The sequence below is a fragment of the Scyliorhinus canicula genome, chromosome 17 (assembly GCF_902713615.1).
Source record: "Scyliorhinus canicula chromosome 17, sScyCan1.1, whole genome shotgun sequence".
Classification (NCBI taxonomy): domain Eukaryota; kingdom Metazoa; phylum Chordata; class Chondrichthyes; order Carcharhiniformes; family Scyliorhinidae; genus Scyliorhinus; species Scyliorhinus canicula.
Genome location: NC_052162.1, coordinates 131,211,254 through 131,222,592, shown reverse-complemented (window position 1 = coordinate 131,222,592; position 11,339 = coordinate 131,211,254). Strand labels below are relative to the sequence as shown.

Below are 11,339 nucleotides of genomic sequence, written 5' to 3'. Positions count from 1 at the left end.
CTCCAGGGTTGCAAACTTCCCATCGGGAAAAAGGTCCCCCATCCGCCTGATACCTGCCCTGTGCCAACTCAGAAACCCTCCGTCCATCCACCCTGGTACAAACCGGTGGTTCCCCCGTATCGGGGACCAGACTGAAGCCTTCACCTCCCCCCTATGCCACCTCCACTGCCCCCAAATTTTGAGGGTAGCCGCCACCACCGGACTCGTAGTATATCTTGTTGGGGGGAGCGGCAACGGCGCCGTCACCAGCGCCTCCAGGCTCGTGCCCACACAGGACGCCGCCTCCAGCCTCTTCCACGCTGCCCTCTCCCCCTCCATCACCCACCTACATATCATCGCCACATTGGCGGCCCAGTAGTACCCACATAGGTTGGGCAACGCCAAACCCCCCATATCCCTACCCCACTCCAGGAACACCCTCCTCACCCTTGGGGTCTTCTGCACCCACACAAACCCCATAATACCCCTATTGACCCATCTGAAGAAAGCCTTAAGAATCATGATAGGGAGGCACTGGAAGAGGAACAAAAACCTCGGGAGCACCATCATTTTGACAGACTGGACCCTGCCCGCTAGGGAGAGTGGCAACACATCCCACCTCCTAAACTCCCTCCTCCATCTGTTCCACCAGCTTCGTAAAGTTGAGCCTGTGTAGGGCCCAGCAGCTCCTGGCTACCTGGACCCCCAGGTACCTGAAACTCCTCTCCGCCCTTTTCAGCGGGAGTTCCCCAATCCCTCTCTCCTGGTCCCCTGGATGTACTACGAACAGCTCACTCTTCCCCGCGTACTGTAGTGATTCTATGATGATTCTATGATCATGTTTTTCACCTTCCGCCTCAGAATTCTCGTGTCATGTCTCACTTGTCATGTTTCACTTAGAAGTTCCTGATTTTCCGCTTTCGGAAGTTCACCACATGATGATATTTTGAGTCAGAACTGAAACACTTGTTAATTGTTCCCTCACCATTCATGGGATTCATTTGCCTATTAGTGATGTCCTGTCTCCAGGTCTCCTTTCACCCTCATTCAAAACCTGACAAAGTCCGACTCTGTTTCTTGGCATCCAATAGATCATTTTTCTTGTGAATTTCATCAATGAACCCGAATAAAAGATCCAAACCTTCACCAGTGTTCAACTGACGGACATCCAGCTCACAAAATACTTTGCTTCCAATTTTACTTTAGTTCGGAAATGACATTGCCAAGGCCAAACCTTGTTTCCTCCTTGATAGGAACGTCACCCGTGTATACATCTCCACTTCATTCTTCTACTAGTCGTATGGCTCAGACTGGGGGAACATTGGCGGGTAATCAGATCCTGACAATTCACACTTTCTTTCAGCCATTTCGCACAAAATCTACTCGCATTGTAAGCTTCATCCTGAAGTTTTATTTTCCAATCTCCATCATTAGACAAGCACGTTATTATCCTGACAGCCTTATAGTGAAGGAAGAAACTGGAGCCAATCTTTACTTTGTATATATTTATTCACAGAGTGAAACATTACAGGTATGTAACTCCTAACTCCATTCCATGCTCTGTCAATGTTTCTTTATATTCGCTCTTGTAAACATCCAATATTCACCACTTGTCTATATTTAACCCCAAATTATACAATTAACACCCACAGTTAGAACATCTATCTAAAATGTCTCTAATGGGTGTGACTGTCATGGTGTCTCAGCAGGTTGGATGATTCAGTGAATCAGTTCCCTCGCTCGGAGCAGATGAACTGCCTCTCCCCTCCGTGTGACCTCGCTGGTGCTTCCGCAGGCTGGAAGGATCAGCAAATCCCTTCCCACATTTAGAGCAGGTGAATGGCTTCTCTCCAGTGTGTACGCGTCGGTGTGTCCGCAGACTGGATGACTCAGTGAATCCTTTCCCACACACAGAGCAGGTGAACGGCCTCTCTCCGGTGTGAACTCTCCGGTGCTTCCACAGGCTGGATAAATCAGTGAATCCCTTCCCGCACGCAGAGCAGGTAAACGGCCTCTCTCCAGAGTGAATTCGCTGGTGTGTCAGCAGACTGGTGGACCTAGTAAATCCCTTCCCACACACAGAACAGGGAAATGGCCTCTCTCCAGTGTGAACTGCCTGGTGTCGGAGTAGGGTTGATAACTGAGTGAATCCCTTCCCACACACGGAGCAGGTAAATGACCTCTCCCCAGTGTGAACTGCTTGGTGGTTCTGCAGGGTGGATGATGCACTGAATCCCTTGCCACACACAGTGCAAGTGAACGGCCTCTCCCCGGTGTGAACCCGATGATGGATCAGTAGGTGGGATGACCGAGTGAATCCCTTCCCACAGTCAGAACAGGTGAATGGCCTCTGCCCGGTGTGAACTCTCTGGTGCTTTTGCAGGGCAGAGGAATCCCTGAATCCCTTCCCACATTCCGAGCAGCTGAACAGCTTCTCCCTGGCGTGTATTCGCTGATGTCTCCGCAGGTTGGATGAAAGAGTGAATCCCTTCCCACACACGGAGCAAGTGAATGACCTCTCCCCAGTGTGAATTCGCTTGTGTCTACGGAGGCTGGATGAATCCCCAAATCCCTTCCCACATTCAGAGCAGGTGAACGGCCTTTCCCCAGTGTGAATGCGACTGTGTGTCAGAAGACGGGATGAATCAGCAAATCCCTTCCCACATTCAGAGCATGTGAATGGCTTCTCTCCGGTGTGAACTCGCTGGTGTGTCAGCAGGTTGGATGACTGAGAGAATCCCTTCCCACAATCAGGGCAGGTGAACGGCTTCTCCCCAGTGTGACTGCGTCGATGAATCTCCAGCTCGCAAGGGGCTTTGAATCCCTTTCCACAGTCCACACATTTCCATGGTTTCTCTCTGGCCTTCTGTTCCTCCAGGTTTGACAATTAGTTAAAGCCTCGTCTTCACACAGAACATGTGTACAGTCCCTCCTGGTGTGATATTTTTTCAGGCTGTGTAAACTGTACACTCTTACTCGGGCGTATACTTCTTAATGCTTTTCCAGTCACGCGGATGTTTAATCCTTTATCCTCACAGACAGATTCTAGGTACAGAGGCCGATGATATTCACGCTTTGATTAATCAAGTGACTCTATTAGATCTGAATGTGATGTTTGTTTTGATCTGTAAAAGAAGTTTACAAAAGTCAACATCGTCCATATCGAAAAGAAATTGAGAACAGAAAATTCCAGCTTCAATGAAACATTTTTTTCTTCTCTTATTCCCAAAAGGTTGTAAATCTCCGTCCCACACACTCTCCCACTTTTCTCACTCTGCTGTACCTGATATCACCCTCCCAATTTTCCTGAATTTCTGATTCATGCTGATCAACAGATCCATGCTTACAGCTTACTATCCAGTACAGAAAATCTTCAGGCAGGTTCTTCACCTATATTCTATATATACATTATACATATGTATCCCATATATGTATATATAACTGGACTAAAAGTGTGGAAAATACAATATTACTTATTTTTTTTATAAATTTAGATTACCCAATTATTTTTTCCAATTAAGGGGCAATTTAGCGTGGCCAATCCTCTGCACATTTTTGGGTTGTGGGGGCGAAACCCACGCAGACACGGGGAGAATATGCAAACTCCACACAGACAGTGACCCAGAGCCGGGATCGAACCTGGGACCTCAGCGCCGTGAGGCGGATGTGCTAACCACTAGGCCACCAATATTACTTATTGAGAGATAACTGGAGAATGTGAGGACAAGCTTTATTTGGACAGCAAGTGGTCATAAACTCTCCGTATGTGGATGGTGGAAGCAGAGACAATTCATGATTTCAAAATTATACTGGATGGTCATTTCAATGAAATAAACTTGCAGGGCAGCGATACAGAAGGAGAATGGGACTGACTGGATTGCTCTACAGAGAGTTGGCTTGGATTTGAGTTGCAGAATACACTCCCTCTATGCTGCAATGTCCCTCTGACTGGAAATATATAACATAACTATCTGGACTCAAAACGTTAGCTATTTTCTCTCCTTACAGATGCTGCCAGACCTGCTGAAATTTTCCAGCATTTTCTCTTTTGGTTTCTGATTCCAGCACCCACAGTAATTTGCTTTTTCTTCTTTTTTTAAATTTAGAGTACCCAATTCATTTTTCCCAATTAAGGGGCAATTTAGCATGGCCAATCCACCTACCCTGCACATCTTTGGGTTTTGGGGGTGAAACCCACGCAGACACCGGGAGAATGTGCAAACTCCACACGGACAGTGACCCAGAGCCGGGATCGAACCTGGGACCCACTGCGCCACCGTGCTGCCCAATTTGCTTTTACTTAACATAACTACAGTATTGCAGGACAAGACTAGAAATAATACATGTTCTTTACAGCAGAACCAAAAATAATATACCTAATGTGTACCATTAAAACGCGAGAAATATCTCTGTTGTTACAATCCCCATAGAGACTGATAACCTTAAAATGAACAAATTCCCAGACAATCCCAATGGAAAAAAATCAACGACGAGGTTTCACTTTTAAAAACTTTTGCTGCAATAATCAAATTAAAAGCAACATAAGTGAATCATGCATTAACAAATGAACAGAATTTGAACAGACAGGATAAATTTGACTTTAAATAGCTCACACAATAAAGATTTCCCCCTTTAACATATTTGGCACTGATTCCAGTTATAGAATCCTCTGTATTTCCCAGGTACAGATTCAGTTATTTACCTCCTACAGGAGGTTGGACTGAAGTCCCTTCAGACAGATGTCTCCCCACAGCCTATTCCCACAGGCAGCCCCAGGAATCACAGCCTCTGGATCCCGCACTGCTGGATTACCCGCCCCTGGTCTCTCACTGCTACATTCCCTGCCTCTGTATCTCTCACTGCTGGATTTCCCACCTCTGGATCTCTCACTGCTGTATTCCCCGCCTCTGTATCTCTCACTGCTGGATTTCCCACCTCTGGATCTCTCACTGCTGGATTACCCGCCCCTGGTCTCTCACTGCTACATTCCCTGCCTCTGTATCTTTCACTGCTGGATTTCCCACCTCTGTATCTCTCACTGCTGGATTCCCCACCTCTGGATCTCTCACTGCTGGATTCCCCGCCTCTGGATCTCTAACTGCTGGATTCCCCGCCTCTGGATCTCTCACTGCTAGATTTCCCACCTCTGGATCTCTCACTGCTGGATTCCCCACCTCTGGATCTCTCACTGCTGGATTCCCCACCTCTGGATCTCTCACTGCTGGATTCCCCACCTCTGGATCTCTCACTGCTGGATTCCCCACCTCTGGATCTCTCACTGCTGGATTCCCCACCTCTGGATCTCTCACTGTTGGATTCCCCATCTCTGGATCTCTCACTGTTGGATTTCCCACCTCTGGATCTCTCACTGCTGGATTTCCCACCTCTGGATCTCTCACTGCTAGATTTCCCACCTCTGGATCTCTCTGCTGGATTTCCCACCTCTGAATCTCTCACTGCTGGATTTCCCACCTCTGGATCTCTCACTGCTGGATTCCCCACCTCTGGATCTCTCACTGCTGGATTGCCCTCATCAGCCTTTTTGTTCTTCTTTTCCCAGCTGCTCAGACTTCCTTCCTCTCCATCTCCCACTCACAGCCTCACTGTTCACTTACTAAACTCCCCTTTTCTATCTGAAAACCTCTCAAAACCTGTCTGTATCGCTTCTCCCACTTCTCAACGCAAACTGTTTCACTCACAGATATTGGACACAGGAGGTCTGTGCTGTGAAGCTCTGTGACCATGACTCTCAGACTCAGTCTGAGTAAAGCGCCATCTTCAACCCCACAAAGCTCACCCTCTGATTGGTTGGAGGACCAGAGTCCTCCCAGTCCTCCAGGGCGTCCGATTGGCTGGAGCTGTCAGCCGGTTGCCTGGAAACCTTGTGTCGAGGAGGTTCAGTGCAAGGGGGAAAACAATGAGTGGGGGGGCGGGGCCACCGTGTCCGCGCGCCGGGCCTGCGCACTGGAACCCCAGGACCTCACCGCGGAGCAGATTCAGGGTGGGTTCCGCTGTGACGTCACAATGCCACAGAGAGCCGTTCCCAGCACGCACTGTCCCATTGGGAGGAGATCACACGGGTTCCAAAAGGAAAATGATGCGGATTGGACAACAGCTCAGCCGCGCCTGGAGGTCAAAGTGTCTCCCACCCCCACGTGGGCTCAAGTTCCGATGGTGCAAGGAATTGACCAATGGGAGGAGGTAGTGGAACGGAAGCACTCTGATCACCCAGCCAATCAGAATACGGGCTTTGTGCCAATGGCTGCAGGGAGTTGCGTCCATTGTGTGAATGTGGAGCTTGTAAAGCTGCTCATTCCAGCCCAGCAAAGCTGCTGCTCCACCTCTGAATGTAGATTGAGATTCACACAGACTAACCCCCCCTCCCCCTCTCCCGTGTCCAATATCTGTGAGTAAAACACTTTGTTTTCTCATACTTTCCATTTATTTTCTCATTGGGGGCTTCGATTGCTGACTTGCAGGAACTGAAGGGAAAGGAAGTGAATCCAGGGAGGATGCAGACTCTGGCCCAGAACTCTCTCATACACAAAGGGATTGACATTCTTTTCTCCCTTACCTTGACACATTTAATTGTCTGGCTAAAAGGATGGTCCCTTTCCTCGTGTTCACAATTAAAGGTCTGGTTTCCCCACGAGATGGCTAACATTTATGAGGACAGTAAATTCTGAGATGAGAGATATGTCTCAAGGTGTTTTATGATGTTTTTCAGATACATTAATCAATTTTGTTTATTAGTTACAATCCTATGTTTTTCATGTATGGTACGATCTGACTGGACTGTACACAGAACAATACATTTCACTGTACCTCAGTACACGTGACAAATCTGAATCTTGTAATATAATACTCTAGTTACTTTACAGATTTTCAATTGTCGAATCATTGCAGCACAGAGAGTCAATTGAACAACTTGTGTCCATTTTGACAGTCTTTAGATCAGTTCAGTAAGTACCATTCCCCTTTTATATCTCTGTCCCCCTGCAAGATTATTTCTTCAAGTGCCTACTCAATTTCATTTTGAAATCATTGATCACATCCAGATTCACCATTCTCACAGACTGTAAGTTCCTGGCCATATGCATTCATTCATAAATAAAGTGCTTCCTTCCATTCTCTCTGATTCCTTAATCAAGTGATGCAGTGTATATTACATATTTTTAATTCAGTAATATGTACATATCCACGGCTAGCAGAGTACATGATGATTTTCAGGTCTCTGTGCCTTGGAAAGGAAGCAGTGAGCATGAATTGCCATTCAGGAAAATTATAAGGATATATATTCAGGACAGATGAGTAGAATGGAGGGAGAGTGTGTGGAACGGAGATTTACAGCTTTTGGGGAATGAGAGAGGAAGGGATATTCCATGGAAACTAGCATTGTAAGTTCTGAAATTCTATCATGTCCTTACAGCGGTATGTTTGTGAACCTCTTTTACAGGACATTAGAAGAGGATTTTAAATTGGGAAACTCAAACCAAATATTGCGTCAAGATCTAACAGAGTGACTGGATTCATCAGGACCTCAATATCATCAGCCTTTGAATGTGGAAGGATAAATGTTTGTCTGTGGGAAAACACTTCAAGCATAACTGTGACTGGAAAAGCACCGACACACACCCGAGTGAGAGTGTTCCAGTGAACTGACTGCAAAGAGCTTTAATTAGTTGCACAGCTTGAAACAAATCACACCATTTATAGTGAGGAGAGATTGTATAACTTTTCTGTGTGTGGACGAGACTTCAACTAACTGGCGAACCTGGAGAGACACAAGGGCACCAACACCATGGTGAAACCATGGAAATGTGGGGACTGTGGAAAGGGTTTCTGCACCCCATCTGCACTGGAAACCCATCAACGTGTTCACACTGGGGAAAGACCATTCACCTGCACTAAGTGTGGGAAGGGATTCACTCAGTCATCTACCTTGCTGAAGCACAGGCGAGTTCACACTGGGGAGAGGCCGTTCATCTGTTCAGAATGTGGGAAGGGATTCAGTAATTCATCTCAGCTGTTGACACACAAGCGAGTTCACACTGGGGAGAAGCCATTCATCTGTTCCCAATGTGGGAAAGGATTCACTCAGTCATGCAACCTGATGATGCATCAGCGCGTTCACACTGGGGAGAGACCGTTCACTTGCTCGGAGTGTGGAAAAGGATTCAGTGATTCATCTGCCCTCCTGACACACAAGCGAATTCACACAGGGGAGAGGCCATTCATCTGCTCTGTGTGTGGGAAGGGATTTCCACAGTCATCAAACCTACTGACGCACCGGCGGGTTCACACTGGGGAGAGGCCCTTCATCTGCTCGGAATGTGGGAAAGGATTCACTCAATTATCCCACTTGCAAACACACCAGCGAATTCACACTGGGAAAAGGCCATTCACCTGCCCGGAGTGTGGGAAAGGATTCATTCAGTCATGCAATCTGGTGATGCACCGGCGAGTCCACACTGGGGAGAGGCCATCCATCTGCTCTGAATGTGGTAAGGGATTCAGAGATTCATCCACCCTTCTGAGACACCAGCGAATTCACACTGGTGAGAGGCCATTCACGTGCTCAGTGTGTGGGAAGGGATTCTGTCAGTTGTGCAGTCTGCTGAGACACCGGCAGGTTCACACCGGGCAGAGGCTGTTCGCCTGCTCTGAGTGTGGGAAGAGATTCACTCAGTCATCCCGCCTGCTGGGACACCAGCGAGTTCACACGTGATGACAGGGGTTGGATTCTGTTGATATTGCTGCCGTTAATCACATCCAGGGCTGAACCATGTTCATTCTGACAGTTCCTGAAGTAAAGTCAGAGGGTTTCTTTCTGCTGGACTGGCCGGTCGTACAACATTGCTTCACTTTTCCTCGTGACCACACCTCAGAAAGGGATCTTTGGCCGTGAAACACTTTGAGATGCCCTGAGGTGGTGAAAGGTGCTATTTAAATGCAAGTTTCTTTGTAAATCGATACGCTCATATCCTTACAGGCAGATCATCGAGCAGGAGCATGAGCCAGCAAACGCCAGCTGACAGCGGGAGGGAAAGAACTCCCAGTGTGGACTGCAGTTGTTTCCCTTCACAGGCCACTGAATACATTGTGGAAACAGACCATTTGAAGAGGGTGCCTTGACTTTCTGGTCTGAACTGCATCCCTATTCCCGCTGTGTAATGCTGGCTGAGAATAGACATTGGGGCTGCTCAATGTCCTGAAAGTACCTCTGCCATTTGGCATGGGAGTATCCCTTTAAGAAATGTTTTTGTCTTATCACATGGCTTCAGTGATGTCATTTTGTGGGTGGAGCAGGGCTGTGGCTCTGAGTTTTACTTTTGCTTTGAGGTTTTGGACTGGTTTGAACTGCACAGGTTGAAAGAAGAGTCTCTCTATCTTCATTTTCAAAGCTGTTTCCAGACTGCTTGATAAAAGGGATAATTGCTTCCTGGAAGGAATTCAAACCTGCTGTTTGAAGAGGGGAACAGAGTATCACTAACACGTCTTATCCCAGTAAGAATGCCGTGTGCTGGGCCACACCTTTGAAAAGGGGTTTCTGGTTTACTTGGATTTTGTTATTGAATTGGAACAGTTAAGAGGGAGTTCACTAAGGCTTATACATAGATTACTGTAGCTGTGTGGGGTCTTTATGTTTGTAGTTGATAAAAATTCTTACTGTGTGTGTTTATACAAATATTAACTAAATTTGTAGGATCATAGAATTTACATGTGCAGAAGGAGGCTATTCAGTTCTTTGAAAAAGCACCCTACCCAAGCCCATACCCCCACCATATCCCCATAACCCAGTGACCCCACCCAACACGAAGGGCAGTTTTGGGTACTGAGGGCAATTTAGCATAGCCAACCCACCTAACCTGCACATCTTTGGACTGTGGGAGGAAACCGGAGCACCCGGAGGAAACCCAGACACGGGGAGAACGTGCAGACTCCGCACAGACAGTGACCCAGCCGGGAATCGAACCTGGGACCCTGGAGCTGTGAAGCAACTGTGCTAACCACCATGCTACCGTGCTGCCAAGAATAAAGCTTGTTTTTTGATTCAAAGCACCTAGGAACTAATGATACCTCAAAGGCAGGCTCTTGTGCGCATTGTAACCAAAATCAATAATTAATTGTAGGTCAGGTGAACTCCATAATACACTTTGGAGTTTTCTAAACCCTGGCCCATAACAAATTGGGGGCTCTTGGGATAAAAGTCTATCTTTCATGATTGGGTTGGCTTAGTGAACTTAAAGATAGTGAGGGGTGACCATATTTGTGTTTGCTTTTCAGGCGTTGTATTCAGGTTTTAGCAGAATGTGTCGTGGACAATGGCTTTCAGATGCTCAGAGTTTTTGGGATAGAGACGGTCACGCGTAGTACCTTAAAAAAGGCTTTTAGATTTGGAAAAACATTGCAGTTAACATTGCCTGACAAAATATGAAAAGAGGAGGCAATTGTGGCGGTAGCTGAGCGTTTAAAATGGCCTGAGACACAGTCAGAATCACTTGAAATGGGGGCAGCACGGTGGCGCAGTGGATAGCACTGCTGACTCATGGCGGCGAGGTCCCAGGTTCGATCCCGGCTCTGGGTCACTGTCCATGTGGAGTTTGCACATTCTCCCCGTGTTTGCATGGGTTTCTCCCCCACAACCCAAAGATGTGCAGGCTAGGTGGATTGAACACGCTAAATTGCCCCTTAATTGGAAAAATGAATTGGATACTCTAAATTTATATTAAAAAAGAATGCCCCTGCAGAAGGCTTTTAAGAGATATAATTAACTTAGAATTGAATTGGAGTTTTCACATTCTCCCAGTGTTTGTGTGGGTTCCGCCCCCACAACCCTCTGGTGAAATTTTTTTTTTCTTTAATGCCTCTTGCTATACAGTGGATTGCACACCCCCACAACCCAAAGATGTGCAGGGTAGGTGGATTGGCCACGCTAAATTGCCCCTAAATTGGAAAAAATGAATTGGGTACTCCAAATTTATTTTTAAAAAAGAATCACTTGAAATGGCAAGAATTCAATTACAGATCAAGCGGCTCAAACATGAAAAAGAATTAAAGCAGCTTTAATACGAAATGAGGGAAAAAGAAAGAATAGCCCTAGCAGAACAAAAAGGGAGGTTCAGATCAGGGAAAAAGAGAGAGGAAAAAGAAGAAGAGAGAGACTTTGAACTTCAGAAACTGGCCCTGAAACGTGAAAGTCAGTTAAAATTGGCAGAAGTAAAGAGACACATACAGTCTGAGGATAGTGATGAGGATAAAGAGCAAGAGTGTCACAGTCAAAGGTTTGGTGGGGATCTATTTAAATATGTCGAAGCATTGCCAAGGTTTGATGTGAAGGATGTAAAAGCCTTTTTCAT

The 11,339-nt window shown here is 46.7% G+C and overlaps 2 protein-coding genes across 3 annotated transcripts; one reads left to right on the top strand and one right to left on the bottom strand.

Moving 5' to 3' along the window:
* Nucleotides 1–1,469: 1,469 nt before the first annotated feature.
* LOC119951636 (zinc finger protein 239-like) lies at nucleotides 1,470–2,866 on the bottom strand (the record flags this gene model as incomplete). Its single annotated transcript, XM_038774817.1, has 1 exon — nucleotides 1,470–2,866. A coding segment is annotated over one exon (1,185 nt), but the record flags the coding sequence as incomplete, so codon positions are not given.
* Nucleotides 2,867–6,255: 3,389 nt separating this feature from the next.
* On the top strand, nucleotides 6,256–9,341 carry LOC119951932 (zinc finger protein 239-like). 2 transcript variants are annotated; one of them, XM_038775327.1, is made up of 2 exons: nucleotides 6,256–6,385; nucleotides 7,436–9,341. In XM_038775327.1, the coding sequence occupies exon 2, from the start codon at nucleotides 7,781–7,783 to the stop codon at nucleotides 8,705–8,707; it is 927 nt and encodes a 308-aa protein (XP_038631255.1). In that variant the 5' UTR covers nucleotides 6,256–6,385; nucleotides 7,436–7,780; the 3' UTR covers nucleotides 8,708–9,341. The 2 variants fall into 2 exon arrangements, with proteins under 2 accessions (XP_038631255.1, XP_038631256.1); XM_038775328.1 differs by lacking the exon at nucleotides 6,256–6,385 and adding an exon at nucleotides 6,809–6,941.
* Nucleotides 9,342–11,339: the final 1,998 nt, after the last annotated feature.

What these genes read in the sequence shown, in the direction of transcription:
- LOC119951932 (XM_038775327.1), top strand. Translation starts at nt 7,781, where the DNA reads ATGGTGAAACCATGGAAATGTGGGGACTGTGGAAAGGGTTTCTGCACC.